Source organism: Triturus cristatus, chromosome 10, assembly GCF_964204655.1.
Source record: "Triturus cristatus chromosome 10, aTriCri1.1, whole genome shotgun sequence".
NCBI lineage: Eukaryota > Metazoa > Chordata > Amphibia > Caudata > Salamandridae > Triturus > Triturus cristatus.
The window spans coordinates 277,231,117-277,249,389 of NC_140593.1; the positions used below are offsets into that span (position 1 = coordinate 277,231,117).

An 18,273-nucleotide genomic window follows, 5' to 3' on the forward strand; every position below is an offset into this window, starting at 1 on the left:
GTGAGGTGGAGAGTCTACAGCGCCGCCTGTTCTGGGACGGGAGGCCGCGTATAGCCCTGGCGAAGTTGACGCTCCCGTGGTATGACGGGGGGATTGCCCTCCCGGACATTAAGCGGTATTACTGGGCCTCCCAGCTAGCTGCAATTAATCACGGCCTCTATGGGCCCGCCTTGAACCCGGCATTTGAAATGGACAAGATGCTCCTGCCCGGTGGCGACTACAATCGAGCACTCTACTCTGGCGCGCCGGATCCCCGCTTGACGGGGCCTACGAGTGTCATGGTGCGGGTGTGGCACGCGGCCAATGCAGCTATGGGGTGGAAGGACCGTTTGACCCGGGCGTCGCCGTTGTATGCGCCTCAGCGGTTGGGCTCCCTGTGGACCTCGAAGGGCTTCGAGAAGTGGGACACGATTGGCATCAGTAAAGTGGGAGACCGCTGGACGAGAGGGGGATTTAAAACATTCGAGACGCTGCAGACGGAGTTTCAGCTGCAGGGCAGTGAATACTTTCGGTACTTGCAGGTCCGTCATGCGCTGGGCTCCGTCTTCCCAGACGTCGCCTCCATCCCGGAGTCTTCCCCCCTGGAGGATAGAGTGCTGGATGGCCACGTTCCGGATAGCACGATCTCCCTCATTTACAAAAAATTGATTAATGACCGCTCGGGCCTGCTGACCGGCCTCCGTGAGGCTTGGGTTGCCGACGGGCTGGAGTTGGACGACGAAGACTGGATTTCCGCGGTGGCCTCTCCGAAGGAGGTGGCCATACCGGCTCGCCTTCGCTTCGTCCAGCTTAAGATACTCCACCGGGTTTACATGACGGGGCCAAGGCTTCTGCGTATGGGTTATGCTGAGGATGGGTTGTGTAGGCGTGGGTGTGGTGCTTTGGCGACTTTTTTGCATATTTTGTGGGAATGCCCGAGGGTGGAGCGATTCTGGCGTGGTGTGCATGAGGTCCTGCGTCTGGTTACGCATGTCGCACTGTTGCCTGAAGCGAGGAGATGCTTGCTGAATGTGTGGGAACCAACTGATTACTCGGTTCCGCAGACGCGATGGGTGACTCTGGGATATATGATAGCCAAGCGTGACATTGCTCAACTGTGGGGATCCCAGCGGCCCCCGGCGGTGTCGGCCTGGAAAGAACATATGGATTGGTGCATGTTCCGAGAAAAGGTGGTGTATGTGGCGAGGGGCAAGACTGGGGCGTGGGTGAAAATATGGGGCCCCTGGAACGCCTACCGCGGGGGTATCTGCGAGCCACCACTGCTGCCTGCTGCCTCACCGGCTCCGTCCCCCTAGTTGACCCCCTCCCCCAGCCCCGGCACAGAGTTCCCCCAGTCCTGGACTTGTTTCCCTTCCCCCTCTCCAGACTCCTGTGGATGGTCGGGGTCCCTCATTTGAGGAGCACGTGTGGTTACCTTCGATTGCGGGTTGCCTTGCGGGTGTGGTTTTTTTATGTTGTTGTGTGTGTATAAAATGAAACCGTATTGTGGGCGTAGAGTCATGTGGCCCACGTCGTTGATGCCTCCTGATTTACTTCTCTGCAACGCCAAGTGCCCTTTTGTAAGTTTGTCAGGTGCTCCTGTCACTCTAGCGGCCGGCCGGAAGGTTGTAGGCCCATACTTGTATAGACTTGAGATTGCAATAAACGGTTTCAAAAAAAAAAAAAAAAAATTAATCACATGCTGTAGATTTATGAAGGAACAATATAGTGGCAATGATGTCAGGTACAAGGCTTGGCACTATACTCGTGTTTTTCTTCTGGCAAGGATTGGAAATAACTGTTCAAGGAGACTGTGTGAAACGATGAAAACCAGATTCACGTTTTTTGAATGTTTTCAAGTGGAAATTACAACCATTTTAATCAGTTTTAAGTTTTAGCCCAGTCCAGGCAAGGGTGAACCAAATAAATTTCTAACAATTTTAGTTTAGGATGTCCTAAAATCATATGCAGGAAGTCCTTTCAATGCTTGGCTCAACACACAAATGCATTTTTAGCAATCCAGACAACAGCAATATCATGACCTTTTTAGAGTTTACTCCTCACTGCCTTCATGCAGATTAAAATCAAGCATATTGATGACTGAGGGAGAACCAGCAAAATGCAGGAGTAAGGGATATTGTGTCACCACTGGCAATTCAAGGTTACTGCAAGACACATGCCAGTCATGAGCAAGCGATTGGAGATTTGGCCTGAGGTTACAACATGATCAAAGCCTGAGGGCAGACATTTTAGTGCAATAACCAAAAGTCAATGTTCTCTTGAGAAAAAACATAAACTGGTACAGTAGTAGGATAAATGAAGTATTTACTTTTTAAATGGAGTGTTTATGAATAAAGATTAAGTGCAATACTATGGTGAAATAAAGATTACAGTAGCCAATTCCTCGCACTTCATTGGCTATGCACATTACTTCTGGTAGTATGTAACTTGTTGATCAATTCCAGCCTCCTCATATGAAGGAACATTTTCCTGATTCCAGCACTAGTGAGACTGTGGTCCTTTTTAGGTCTCGATAGCGTAGGCTGAGCAGACATGCACAGTCTCGCTGGCGAGATTGAATGTTTATGGGATTTTTTAGTAAGGGCCATAATCACGTCACCCGCACTTTACTTTTAACACTAAAAGTAAAGCGCGGGTGCCGCGATTATAGCAAAAGTAAAGAAATAGAAAAAACATCTATTTCTTTACTTTTGGTATAATCACGGCACCCGCGCTTTACTTATAACATTAAAAGTAAAGCGTGGGCGCCGCGGAGGCCTGGCGAGCGCTTGTCTTGTTATTTCAATTCAACACTAACTACACCGCTACTGTACTTCAACCCGCACTGCCCTATCCCGTTGTTCATGCACCTTTCATGTTTATTTTTCCTTTTCATTTTTTTGGGTGGGCCTGGGAACTGCAATTTGCTGCTGTGTAGCTTCTATATAAAAAAGTACAGGCTTTGGCGCATTTTCAATATTTTCTTTATTTACAGCGCTAAGACAAAATCCACCATCTGAAATGGAAATGTAAACAAAAACAAAGTGAGTGCCATGTTATGGCCTATGCTCGCACATGCGTGGTGACACATGCATGTGAATGTCAACACGCTGTTTTCTTGATGCTGAACAGCATTCCTAAAAGTAGTGACATACCCAGTAGACCTGCATTGGCAAAGCCAAAAGGGAAACCTGTTTTTTTTTTTGCAAATGCTTATTCACTCAGAGCTCTTATCTTATTACAATCTAACCTCTGAACAACTTCTAACCTTAGGTACATTCATGGCATCAGCTGAGGGGGACAGGTTGTGCCAGCCCCGACCGTCATCGCCGCTGTTTGGTACGTGTCAGAAGGCCAGTAACTCCCATTGTAGGTTCAGGCCCTTCGAATGTTCGTCATTGTTACTCGTAGAGTCTGGGGAGGGGAGCAGCTCATATCAGGCGGTGGAGCACGTAATGTGCATGAGAAACCTGCGGCTTCGGGTGAGACTGGTGGCTGCAAGAGCAGGAGGCAGAGAGCTGATTGGTGGGTGGCATGGTTGGATTGGGATTAAAAAAAATCGGCCCAGGCATGCTAGAAAAAGGGGCCTACATCTGCATAATGCCTTTCCACAAAACACTGCTTCCGCAAAATGTTATTAACAAGCATTTACAATGCAATAGGTCTCGCATTTACAAGAGTTTAAGCTATTTGCATTATAAATAATGCTTTTTATTTATGGTTTCAAAAACCAAAAGCTAAATAAAAGGCATTGTCGTTTACAATGCCAATAGCTGAAACTCACGTAAATGCGAGACCTGTTGCATTGCAAATGCTTGTTGTGCATTGGGGCATTGGAGAATAAGCAGAGGGACGACAGTCGTACAGGTTAAATCTCAAACACTTTATATTATTAGGAGCTGCAATTCAAAAGGGGGGGGGGGTGGTCTGGAACAGTCCATTATTAACAGGATCTTCAGGCCTCGAAAAATCTACTCAACCACTTGCTGAGGCGAGTCAGATTTTATCAGGTTGAGCTATTTTGTAGGACCTAATCTAGTGAGTGAACTTCAGCTGGAAAGAAAAAGGTGTTCTGTTCATTCAGAAAATGAATGAGCAATAAAGATGCCTTTAAATCTTGTTTCTATCTTGACACATTTGCTGGCTGTTCAAGGACCGAGGTCAAATGTCAGTCTAACATTTTACTAATTGCTGCTTCTCTTATCCTGGAAAATCGTGTTTACTTTTCTTTCTCTTACAACAGTTAGAAGATTTTGTGAAATGAGCTGTATGACAATCAGTGTGAAACAAAAGGCTGTCAGTTTTTTTTCTAACACAACATTTAAATAACTTGCAAATAAATAGTACAAATATTTCAGAATATATCAGGAATTACTACAGTACTTTTTTGTAATTCAGTAGTGTGATGCAAACAAAGATTTACACAAGGGCCAAACAAAGATTTAAATAAGGGCAAAACAAATCACAACACTTCACGCGTAATGTCAAAAAGACAAATATTTGCAGAAACTCCTTTGCCAAACATTATTGTTTGCATACTATATAGTTTTATCAGTAAAACCACATGTCACTTGGAAGCTTTGTGGCTATTTCAATGGAACGTGCGCTGATTGCAATAGACAGTGCGCTACCACGTCATGCTTTAGTTTCATATTTTTTAAAAGTGATAGCTTTTAAACATGATTTGAGAAACATTCTTGCCCCCTACCCTGATGACAATGCTGTTAATGAACTAAGAGGCAAGTCAGGGGTCATGTGTAGCCTATATGCGGTTAGATTTATAACATATATGGAGCAAAATTTAATCTATCAAACGAAAGAGTTTTTTATACAGTAGACATGCTGAACTAACATATTTGAAGGTGCTATCATATGTGATAATGAAGATGATGGTGGTTCGGTGAATCAATATATTTGTCAAGGATCAAATAAGTTGAATCCATTTTATGGGTCAAGACATTACAGTTAGGTCGAGTAGATTATTTAACTCACCAGGCCTGCAGGTCTGGTAACATTTTTATGATTTTCTGAGGCCTGATCTTGTCCTTCACACTGCGATTGTTCTTTAGTATGACTTGGTATGATTTTTTTTGGGGGGGGAGAGGGGGGAGGACTACCATTGAGACAGGTTTGGCACATATATCTAGATCCAAGCTTCGTTGGGAATAACTACCAGCGTTTGGGCCCTACCTTAAAGGCTGTACGGCTTGGCCATATATCAGGAGCATATAAAAAAGTTACTCGCTTCCATGCAAAGGGTCTTAATGAACCAAATCAGCGTGTTGCTGTCCTTAATATATTGCAAAATTTGAAGTGTGATATTTGTCTTATTCAGAAATCCAACATTCTTAAAAGGGATTGGTTTCTTCTTATACCTAGATGATTGCCAAAACTATTATTTTCTGAAGAGCCTAGAATAAAGGAAGGGGTTAAACTCTGCTGTCTCATGTGTTCTCACATTAAATTTTGAAGGGGATCCCAAATACCAAATCCAATCCAAAGAAGTTTCTCAATACTGCAATTACAGACATTTTTACAAGGGCAGATGTGGAATTGATACTTTGTGAAGACCTCAATTTAGTAACCGAAATCCATGGAGATCCCAACAAAACAGGTTCACTGCCAAGGCATGATATCCTATGCCTAGGAATTAATACTATCTGGGATGCCCTTAAAGCAACTGAAATGGGACATTTGGTCTTGGCTTCATCCAAATTCAATACGCAGAATCTGAAATACAACACAAGTTGGAAACACTACTTAGACAACCAATGGGAAGTACAATCATTGGGGCAACATGTTAGGGAGACATTTTACTTGTAATCTGAGAGCAGTGTAGAAAAATGGAATAGATGGAGTACAAGATTCTTCTGATGTTCTGCACTTAGGTCAAAGAGATACAAGGAAACTTTCATCACCTCCAATAATGAACTCTACACAGCAGACAACACATCTCACATCTGAGTATTGGTATACCTACAATGCTCTTTATTCTCCACAAAAATTCCTAAAACAAAACAAACCAATATCAATCAAGGACGTGGACAGTAGAAGAGCCAAATATAAAATGGGGAATGCTCCGGGTCCCTAAAGGTTCACAACCAGCTTTTATTAAACTTATTTCAGCATACTGGCTTCTGTCTTGAACAGAATATACAATTCATTAATTGAGACCAGAGCTACAACTCCGTCTATCAGGAAGGTCATGGTCCTGGTCATAAACAAACCAGAGAATCACCAAACATCTTGTAGTTCTGAAAGACTAATAAAATTATTAAATGTATACATGAAACTATGTACTAGCATTTTTATCAGCCAGACTTAACCCTGTTTACCTGGCTTGATAGACACAGATCAATTGGGATTCATCTCTGGCAGAAATTGTGGGGACAATACCAGAATATGGCATCCGATATACATTGTCTGTTGATTCCGCAAACAGGTCCTTCTACTTTCACTCAACAGTTGGCCATTTCTGGCGCAAAACCTTTCTGAAATTCAGTAGTGGAAGCAGTTTTTTTTTAAAACTGGTTTTTAGCAGGATATAAAGATCAGATGGCCTTCAGTAGGGTTAATGAACACGAATTCTTTGATCCATTCTAGTCAAGGATGACCCTTCTCTCCATTACTACGTGTTCTCATAATAGAATCACCAGATGAAAGGATTCTTAAGAACAAGAATACTACACAAATACATATTAGAACATAAATTAACTAAGCATGCTGACTACATATCAAAGACCCAACTAGTTCCCTCCTGATTATGTTGAATAAAATGGACAATTATGACAAAGTACCAGGCTTTAAAGTAAACCTTTAAAAGTCACAACTGATAAATGGCATAAAGATAATATTAGGTCTGACACTGGGAACTCCACCCTTTTATGAAACCCAATTCATCTTGACAGGATGCTGTTTTGGAACATTGGCTACTAACAGCAATCTTAAATATTCAGAATACTATTAATTGACCCCATACTAGTAACTATGCAGGTAAACTGAGTTCAGAGGAGATGGGTCGTGATTTCTTATGAAAACATCTGAACAGCATTTTTACAAGAACATGTATCAATGCTCAAACCTCCATAGCTAGAGAGGCAATAACTGAACATATGCTCTTTTGATATAATTCAAAGGTGAGCTTGCATAGATAGGCTTTGCAATGATGGAGAGGCTGTGGGGAAAAGGGTACTCTTCTGCACATGCTTTGGGACAATCCAATACTCCAATTGTTCTGATCGAGTATACTGAACGCCAGTGACTAAATGTTACACACCAGCATCTTTAAATAGCCAGGCTTTACCGTTGTTGGCTTGCTGAACATGTAGACTTTCCATTTCAGTCATTTCTCGGGCGCTAGTGCTTCATGCCACTAGACATATGGTGACAGCTTCTGTGGGAAAAATTCTATGTTCCAGATAGGAGAGACTGGAACTTCTTCCCTTGTGAGCTCCAGGATATGAAAACAATATCTATGGTGATGGTTCAAAAAGGGAAAGCAATTGAATTTAGAGAACCAAATTGCCCCAAATACTTAAGAGTACTCTGATTTAAACTGCTTGAGTACACCAGATTCCCTGAATAGGAAGGAGACTGACAGGGTAGCCAGATGACCTGAACAAGTTGACTTTCTATGGAGAAACACCAGTGATCGATGGGGACGAAAGTCAGAGGTAGGGACTTCTTAGAAGTTCATTTTTGGAAAATAATAGCTTGGTTGTCTTTTTCTAACGGTTTACCCCTCAGTTGGTGGCTGTAGGATGGACTTATGTATACTTTATATATATATAAAAGCATATGATCTATAGAAAGCAATGATGTCACACAGAAAAATAACACATAAAGCTTACAACTATTAAGCCAGGGATTTTTCATTAACTAAGGCAAGAATTTAAGTTGTCACGTGTGAGAGGAAATTACTAGAGCCATTGGCACAGCCTGTAGGAGACACGTGCAGGGGCCCAGCAGAGAAATGTAGCTCTTTAAAATGATTACATCATCCTTATTTATTTATTTATTCAGGCATTTGTAAACTGTTGGTTGATATGTTTACTACAATACCATCAAAGTGCTGGAATGTACACAAAGAAAAGAGAACAAGAAATATAGATTAAACTGCTCAAGTATAGGCTGTTAAAAGTCTAGCAGCGTAGAAGTGGGTGGACTGACCGAACACTCTTTAATCACAGGCCTTCAGATTATGATTTCAGGAAAAATATGTTATCAATATTTCAATTTTAAGAAGATTTCCTAAATCAGGGGTAGGCTGGTTCTGGACTGTGTAGGGGGGTTGAGGTTTCCATAGTATTGGCTCATTACTCCTAAGGAGCAGTTGTTGTGCTTCAGTTATTTGAAAAAGTGTTTGAGGAACAGGTAAACGTATGCTGGCCAAAGATTACTGGCAGTGATGCAGTGTCTTATTAGTTTTACAGCCATGCAGGAACTTTGTTATACTCGACCTTGTGGATAATAGTTTGACTTGAATTTGATTCTGGAATATTCCCAGTGCCAGAGGTGTGCCTTCACAGCTAATAATAAAACAAAGAGAGGAGGGTCCACAGGGAAATGTTTAACGACCTACAGAGACATGTCCCAACTAACTATGAAAACACACTAAATTGTCTCAAGGTCAACACTATTACTTGGTGCCTACTGGCATCCTACACTACTCACCAGTTTCTAAAAATGACTAAGCAAAATGAAGCCTTCTTGTGGGCAACCCATAAAGGTTAAAGGAGTCCCATCACTCACCAATTGGTGACATGCTAAAACTTAAAGATCGGATATATCCTACCAGACTAGTACGCCAATCGTTGAAACGTGCAGCCAATAACAATCAAGAGTCGTTACTAGAAACTCGAGAGCCTAAACCTCCTGCCTCTAGACTTAAATGTGTAAGCACGTTTCATTCACTTTCCAACAAGATTCAACAAACGATTCGCAAACATTGGGGGATTTTAAATATCGAAAGAGAAGCTCCAATTTGATAGATTCACTGGTGCACATCCGACCTAGGCAAGGCGTGAATAATCGGCACGCACAGAGTACTCTTTGGAATCTCCCGCCAGTAAGGGGACACTACAATTCCCAGCATCCCTGCAGCGTCTTCGGGACGCGCCGCACTTCCACTGGTGTTCCTTGTTTTCCAAGTAAGCCACACACAAAAAGGACTACCGTCCGTATAGGTTTACCTCCTTCCATGGCTCAGAGAAGCCCGGGGTACCGACGGATAGGTGAGTTGCTTATTTGAGGTGTGGTTGTTTGGATAAATGAGCTAGAACGATCTCTGCGAGTATACATTCTTTAATATGAAGGGTGACTTGCTTTGAATGACTCTCTTGAAGAACGTGCTTCCAGATGAGTTTATGTCTACTACTTCTGATGTTAACCTTCTGGTTAGAGTACCATATTCATAAGAATAATTGAGTTTACTACTTGATAAGGACTGATTTTTTGCCTATGGACATCGTGTTTTAATATAGATGATCACTGTTTTTCAAACACAACTGTTCTACCTTATTAGTTTATTATTTGAGAGGGACTCAGTTTGGTTCTATTGACCCTATGCCCTAATAGACATGATCACTGAGTTTTGCGAACATCAGTGGCCTGCTGTAAAAGCGTAATATTGCCGTAGGTTTTATGTTTAGATTGATTTGCTATACAAATCTATTGTTAACCGTAACCAGTCTTTCATAGTTCACTAAAGTTTGGTTTTGCGTTACTCTATCTAGAGCGGTGCCTCACGTCCTGAGCAGTGGCCAGGTGAGGGGAGGTTCTTTACCCGTGCATTTCGGGTAAGTAACAAGATGGTCATAAATTGCTACACATAATGTGTGGATAGGAGACTGATTATTCAATAACTGCTCCTATGTTAGTTTTTACACTACTACACCAGTATCTTACAAAAAGTTTGATTGTTATCTTTGCTTCTCCACACAGGTGATGTACCAAGGAATCAAACAATTGGTGCGATTAGTTGTACTTTTTTCATTCCTTTTTTATGTTGATTTTGCACTTTTACGCAGTAGCTTACTTGTTAGGTCCTGTAGGTCCTGAGGAAGGCTAGACACTCTCTAGGTCAATTATAGCTGAAACATGTAGACCGACCCTCGAAACTAGACAGCAGCAGTTTATTTTTTCAAAACTGCCTTAGCACGGTTTTTAACTTTGACACTAAGAGATACATAATCAACATATTTTCCCTTAGTAGCCAATTTTACTTCACTTTGCTTGTTTTTCCCATTTTTTGCACTGCGCCCCGTCACTCTATAAAAGACCTCAGCTCATCTTACTGTGGATTTTAGTCTATCCTATGAGTTCCTATAAAAAATCCCAGAGCTCCTCCCTCACAGTGAGGGGGTTGTAGCCCTCGGCTGTACTAGGGTTTACAGCCGAGAGGAGAACCCAGATGATGAAGCATGTCACCAATTGGTGAGTGATGAGACTCCTTTAACCTTTATGGTTTGCCCACAAGAAGGCTTCATTTTTCTTAGTCATTTTTAGAAGCTGGTGAGTAGTGTAGGATGCCAGTAGGCACCAAGTAATAGTGTTTACCTTGAGACAATTTAGTGTGCCTTCACAGCTACCTTGGTTCAGTCACGTCTTTGCAGGTGCAGACACATTTTAGCAGCCTAATTTTGGAGTGTCTGGAGTCTGCCAATAAGGATTTTGGAAAGTCCATACATTTGACATTATACTAGTCTAGAAGCCCCATGACAAAGAATCCTAAAATATCTATTCCTTTGGTTTACATTTGCAAGTAGACCTTGTACTGATCTAAAAATGGAGAGAGATGGTGCCAGTAGCAGTTAAATAATAGCAGGAGGAGGTTAGATCACTGGGTTTCGCCCATCTCCTTGTTGGGGAAGGCTTACATACATCCCATAGATACTTGCTGGATACAATCCACATTTGAAGCATTCCCAGATACTCTAAACCAATCTCGCATTATTGACACCAGAATGTGATAGACAATCATTTTGTTAGCTGCAGAGAGATCAGTCAGAATCAGAGCAGCTTGGTGAATGAAGGACATACAATAGATGATTTTGGACATCATATTTTTGTAATTGGTCTGCTACTACTATTTACAGAAATTTTCTGGGGTATGGTAGATCAGAAATTGGTGGGTATTTGGCAAGTACGGAGGTATAATTGTGGTCAGATGATTACATTCTCACTTGGTTAGGATCAACATTAGTATGTACATTGATTAAACGAGGAGTTAATCATGGAGGTTATGTTGGTACTAAAGAAGATAAGATTTGTTCGATGCAAGATGCAGGACTAAGTTCAATAGATAGTTATATGAATAATTTTACACCATGCCACTGTCTGCAAAAGGGCTGTACTGTCCCCACACAAATGGAGGGAACTAGAACCAAAACCAATTGGTGTACAATGCAGAAGTTTGAACTCTATGACAGTTAAAATTGAATGCAATCATATATTAATGATATCCTATGCTACTGCACCGTAGGCATAACATATTTCTATATCAACAGGAATTAACATTTGTTAACTGTATACATGCATTATCAAAGCATATACCTCGTTTTCTTTTCTGTCAATTGCTTCTCGCTCCACCTGAAGTTGCGCTTCAAGTGGCAATTCCCCCTTAACTTCTATGATCGTGAGATGTTTCCTTTCATCCACCTTTTGGGAAAATGTAATATATTAGTTGCGATAGCTACAAAACCTTTCATTAACTAACAGCTTTTGATACCAATACGAGATTTTCCACAATGAAGAACATTACCTTCTGTAAATCATCAGTGCTGATGATTAATGCTTGCTCCAACTCCCTTATTCTGCACTCCAGTTTCTCAATTTCTTCATTCCTTTCTTGAACATCCCTCTGGAGTTGTTCTTTTGAGAGTAAGAGTTCACTGCACTTATCTGTCTTCTCCTTGAGATAATTCGACAGCCTTTCAACCTAGATTCAAAACAAAAACATGGTCAACATCACATAAAGCAAATTTATCAATGATGCAAGTTTTGTTTCAGACCTTTCTACAAGCCTAGCTTTCCAGTGCATAACTGTTTATTATTTCTGCAAATTAAAACACCTTGTTTATCTATTTCACTGTTTTCAAAACCTGTTGGTGTGGACCCTCCATCAAAGCCAGCTGAAGTTTCCAATAAGATGAGAGACTGGGCAAGCCAAAGGAATCAATTATAAATCATGACCACCACAATTATCCTGACAATGCAGGTAGCCACATAATGAGGAGTCAAACATGGGTTTTTTGAAGGTTTTGTGGGAGAGGACAAGAAAAACTATTTGAAAGGACCTGGGTTGAACTTGAATTTAGAGAATTAACTTGCAGAAAATAAACATTATGTGTCAAATATTACTTTACCTATTAATAACCAAACCATAGTCTATGTTTAGGTGAGGATAGAATACTCTAACCTAATGCCCTCTAGTCTAGTTTTGAATTTGAACTTCATACTGGGCTGGTGACTGCTTAAAGTGGTACGGCAGCCATACAGGTGGAGCCAAAACAAATTATTGTAAGTGCAGTGCTGCAAAGGCAAACTGCAATACTGTCTAGAAGACTGCTGAGAATCATTGCGCCGGTTTCTGACTTAACACCACCAGAATGTAGCACTACACTTCCGCTAAAACTCACCTTTAGTTATTTCGAGGCATCAACTCTAGGCACATAATGGATTCATTATAGTATCTATTTGGTATTCTTGCACAACAGTGCATCTTACCTTACGCTTACTTCAGAGCTCTACATGGACTGACAAAATAGAGTAAGATGAATAGACAGGAAAGGTGAGTCCAAGTGGCTGGGGAATGCTTGTGTGCAAATTCCTTGATCACAACCCCATAATATGTAGAATTCAATTAGGAAGCTTTTCTGAATAGTTCAGATTTATTTAGTTTCCCGATTCAAAGGTGACTGGGTTTGGACCTTCAATCACGGATTGCGAACATGCCACAGCCAGGGGTTCTGCAATCCCAGTGATCTGCCAATGTGTTTCAGCCTCCTGAATGATCGTTGGTGGATTAGATAGGTGCACAATGATCAGATGTTTATGGCTGAAGTTTAGTGCAGAGCCATTCTCTACAATTGGCCCTTTGCCCCAAGAGGCTTTAAAGATGCTTCAAAGAACTCAATTTTATTTTGCCCTGTGCAGGGCTTTCAAAGCAGGCTTGATGTATTCATGTTTTCAGAGGTTTAGACATAATCTGGCTGCTTGGTTCCAATGAATGGCAACGAGTTTCTGGGGAGATCATATTTGTTGCATTAGTCTAGGCGTGTCATGGTCAGAGTAATTCAATTTGACTTAGTGAAAAATATGTTTTGTGCAGCTGGCCCTGCTATATAAATATTTCACAGCTAAGTCAAATATGTGCTTGTTGACATTGTCATGACAGAAAACGTCAAATGCATGGATATAGTCATTGTGATGATAGATACCTATCAAAATTAAATGTCAAAGAAAATCCCCCATTCTCCATTTTAGAAAAAGAACACACATTGGTACTTCTCTGTGTCTTCATTAATGACCCAGATAGTAGATAAAGAGGTAATTCTTGGAAAAGTCTTTTCAGATCATACGCTTATGAGTTACAGCTTTTTAGTGAGAGGCAGGATGGAGCTCAGCCCGTTCACATATTTAGGTTGTCCTAAGTAAACAATGCTAGCCAACTACAATCCAGTACAGAAGGAGGGAATGCAACTTCTATTTGAGAACATTCCGAACAAAGATGTGATGGACACAACTAGTAACAGTTGTCATGGAGAACTCATGGCTGATGGTGCTGTGAAAGAGGGGCGAAGCCCCCTTAAAGCTGTGTGGCCACAGAAGGGGTTGAAAGCCGCAACCAAGTAGACTGATGAGTCACATATACAGAAAAGCAGGCACCACCCAGCCACTGGCCCGGTATGGAGGCACCTGACAGCGTCACTGAGATGATCGATGGAGATCAAGGGAAGACGAGACCTACACACTTCCCTAGATGGTCATTGAATGACTCTCAGCACAATGCTCTGTCAATGACTGCAGATTGTAACAATGTCAAGGGCAGCACTGAACCCCCTGAAGGGTATGATTTCATGGGGATGAGCAAAAGGGGGCTTTGCAGAGAGACACTGTCCTCTCCAGATCAGCACATTAACCTTAACTAGAAGAATATCCCAAAGGGCTCCAGATTCACTGACATCCCAAACCAAATCGGACAACAGCAAAGTCAATCATTTTTTGGCACAGATGAGCCTCCTCAGAGTGTGATGCAAGTAACTGCCCTCTTCAAGGATAACTTTGCCCTCTGACACCTGGTTAAAAGCAACACACAGTCATCAGGCCCCTCTACTCAATCAGGGCACTAGATCAAGATTGCAGCAGATGAGAGACTTAGGATCTGGTAGTCCTTGGTTCCTAAAGATCCAAAGCAGCAAGGTTGTGTATGTCAGTGGTAATTGTTGGTTGTCTGCTGAACGGTGTATCCATAACTCAGCAGGACCATGTTACCATCCTGGAGAAGGATTGGAGGCACACAGACAAGACAATATAAAAGTTGTGTAGGCAGGACGTGGCTTGGAGCGTCAAGATGGCGGTCACACTCTAAGAATGCTCCTGACCCCTCCATCATCCACCGCAACCCACAAGCCATCAGAAACCCTACTTTGCCACCACAAAGTCTATTGTTGCCCCTGAGCCGGCTCTGTCCGCTGCATGAATGCAGATGACATCAGAGTCCTGCATACTGGCCAGTCTGTGAGGAGCTCGCTCTCTTTCATCATGACGGCTCCCACAATAATGAGCCAGCAGAGCTGCTGAGTCGTGAGAGGTGGCGCGCTTTGGGGTGCCTCCGATACATGCCATCAAGCGACACTACCTCTGGATCCCTGGTGCTGCCTGCTTTGGGGACCGTGCCTGTGCCACCCGGTCCCACTTATACTCCTGCCCAGAGCTGGTGTATACTGGGTGAGTGACCTTGCGACCCCACGAGGCTGGATCAGGTTAGTGCAGGACTGGTAGCACGGACCTGGATTCCCCGGGGCCTGTATGTACCCGTCACCTAGAAGATCCTCAGAAGAGTGGCAGGGGCCCAGTGTTCAGTGGTGAGGCCACGCCTGGCCTCAATGAGGTAATCTGACCAGGCCTTGGTCACCTGCGACCTCTGCCTAGCTCTCTGGACGTGAGACTGCTTGAACACAATGTCCAACCTCGGCAGACCACACCTCCCTGCAGAAAAAGAGTGCTTTACCGATTGGACATTACCCTGAGGCTCTGGATGCACTCCTCTGGACCGCGGACTTGCCTGATTGCGTGGCAAGCCTCCATCTACTACAGCAAACATCGGGCCTGAGAGGCGGGCTGGAGATAGGGCACTCCTGCAGTCAGCGGGTGTCCCCCTTCCACCACAAGAGCAACAAAGGGATAACTTGCCTTGTGATGGGGCGTGGCGGATTGGTGGCTTGTCTTGCATGCTGTTGGCACTGATCCTCTGCGCCTAGGCCTTGACCTCTGGGGCGTTTGTGGCCCACCTGACTGAACCCCCAACACTGGTGGACCTCATGTGCCCTGCCTCACTTTACTTACTGGTTAAAGTGCCGTCTTCTCACTCACAGACTTTGTCAACCCAACATGAGTCCTGGCTACTGAAACTGGGCCTTACAACCTATCTGCAGTGCGTGAGGCGAGATCCTCAGGGGGAAGAGCTTTAGCCCAGTCGACGTGGATCGTCCAGATTTACGGTTTCCTACTCTCCTGCCTCAATTTCGACAAGGACAATAAAGTGGCAAACTACAACACCCTGTCTGCAAAGCCTAACTTTTTTGGGTGACAGATGTGCTGATTTCCTTGGTGCTGCTGGGGTGCGCCTTCCCCCTGAGGCCCGGCTGCTTGTGCTGCCACAGTTCTGTGGCAAATGCAAAAACAAGTTGATGGACAGAATGCAGAACAATGTCATACATTCACCCCAATACAGAGATCTGGGCCTAAATCCATCGTTTTTTATGCTCACCATGCCATTCCATGTTGAACCCAGCCATATGCAAATCTGTCTTGACCCTGTGCCTCATGGGAACAGTCCAGCCCGAACTGCCAAGCCAGGTCCTCCCTGGACTGGAAACAAGCATCCTAGGACCAGTTTCGGGGTGTCACCCCTCTTCAGCCAGGATAGCTTGATTCCAGTGGCATGGAAAGCACGGGACCCACGTCTGGGCATACCCGTCCCACTGTGTTTGCTGTAACACTTTTCACCCTAAGTGGGATGGGTATGCCCAGACGTGGGTCCCTTGCTCACTGTGCCACTGGATTCAAGCTAGCCTGGCTGAAGAAGGGTGACATACCCTGAAACCGGTCCCAGGATGCTGGTTTCTGGGCCAGGAAGGACCTGGCCTGGCAGTTCGGCGGTCTGGACTGTTCCCATGGGGCACAGGGTCAAGACTGATTTGCATATGGCCATGTCTAAACTGGGGTGGCGTAGTGGGCAAAAGAACGATGGATTTAACCCAGATCTCTTGACTGGGGGAGAATGTCTGCATTGTCAGCATTCCGTCCATCATTTGTTTGTTGTAACGCTTTTCGCCCTAAGTGGGATGGGTATTCCCAGACGTGGGACCCGTGCTCACTACGCCACTGGAGTCAAGCTATCCTGGCTGATGACGGCTGATAGCCAGAAACCGGTCCTAGGATGCTTGATTCCATTCCAGGGAAGACATGGCTTGGCAGTTCGGGCTGGACTGTTCCCATGAGGCAAAGGGTCAAGACTGATTTGCATATGGCCATGTCTAAACTGAGGTGGCGTAGTGGGCAAAAGAACGATGGATTTAACCCAGATCTCTTGACTGGGCGAGAATGTCTGCATTGTCAGCATTCCGTCCATCATTTGTTTGTTGTAAAGCTTTTCGCCCTAAGTGGGATGGGTATTCCCAGACGTGGGACCCGTGCTCACTACGCCACTGGAGTCAAGCTATCCTGGCTGATGACGGCTGATAGCCAGAAACCGGTCCTAGGATGCTTGATTCCAGTCCAGGGAAGACATGGCTTGGCAGTTCGGGCTGGACTGTTCCCATGAGGCACAGGGTCAAGACTGATTTGCATATGGCCATGTCTAAACTGGGGTGGCGTAGTGGGCAAAAGAACGATGGATTTAACCCAGATCTCTTGACTGGGGGAGAATGTCTGCATTGTCAGCATTCCGTCCATCATTTGTTTGTTGTAACGCTTTTCGCCCTAAGTGGGATGGGTATTCCAAGACGTAGGACCCGTGCTCACTACGCCACTGGAGTCAAGCTATCCTGGCTGATGACGGCTGATAGCCAGAAACCGGTCCTAGGATGCTTGATTCCAGTCCAGGAAAGACATGGCTTGGCAGTTCGGGCTGGAGTGTTCCCATGAGGCACAGGGTCAAGACTGATTGCATATGGCCATGTCTAAACTGGGGTGGCGTAGTGGGCAAAAGAACGATGGATTTAACCCAGATCTCTTGACTGGGGGAGAATGTCTGCATTGTCAGCATTCCGTCCATCATTTGTTTGTTGTAACGCGTAACACAGTTCTGTGGCAAGCGGGTTGTGCCCTCCTCTGAAGGAGTATTGTACTGCTGGCTCCCCTTGACTACACGGGCATGGATAGATCTGCCCATCCAGTGGCCTCCAAGACACACATGGACCAGTTTAAAACAAGACCTGGACAAACTGAGGGCAGCAACGCAGAGAAGCCAACCTCTTCGGAGGGAGACCTGGCCACGGTCCTCCAAGCCATCCAGACCTCTCAAGCAGCCATGAAAGCAAAGATTGGAGTGAGGGTGGACGTTGCTCTTTTGTGCCAAGACCTGTGCAAAGCTAGAGCCTGTCCACGGTGGAGGACGCTGTCATTAACCTGAAATCGCAGGTATCCAGCCTCCTCACATGCACAGCAGAGCTCCATCGCCGCATGGAAGATGCTGAGAATTGATCTTTGTGCAAAAATGTGCACTTCGTTGGGACCCTGGAGGGCAGCGAGTCTCTGTGGGTTGCAGAATTCCTTGAAACCTGGATCATGATCTGGATGCCATCGGATCAGTTGTCCCCCTGGTTCTTGATAGAGAGAGCACACAGGTCTGGACTCCTAAGCCGCCCCCGGGGGCACCACACAAGTCCATGATCACACGAATCCTTATCTTCAAGAACATGGGAAGCAATACTGAGAGAGGCCTGCTCTCGCACAGACCTCCGATGCGGCAACGCCATGGTGCTCCTCTTTCCCGACTACACCAAGAAGGTACAACAGCAACGCCACTCTTATATGGCAGTCAAGAAGAAACTCCAAGCACGTGGCCTC

At 44.3% G+C, this 18,273-nt stretch overlaps 1 protein-coding gene across 5 annotated transcripts in view; it reads right to left on the reverse strand.

Moving 5' to 3' along the window:
- Positions 1-18,273, reverse strand: part of AKAP9 (A-kinase anchoring protein 9) — a 1,384,828-nt gene that overhangs the window by 383,634 nt on the left and 982,921 nt on the right. For all 5 annotated transcript variants that reach the window (XM_085631105.1, XM_085631108.1, XM_085631107.1 and 2 more), the window contains 2 exons: positions 11,741-11,917; positions 11,533-11,637 (listed from right to left, as the gene is read on the reverse strand). In XM_085631105.1, coding sequence (XP_085487231.1) covers positions 11,533-11,637; positions 11,741-11,917 — 282 coding nt within the window. The remainder of the gene's footprint in view (positions 1-11,532; positions 11,638-11,740; positions 11,918-18,273) is intronic.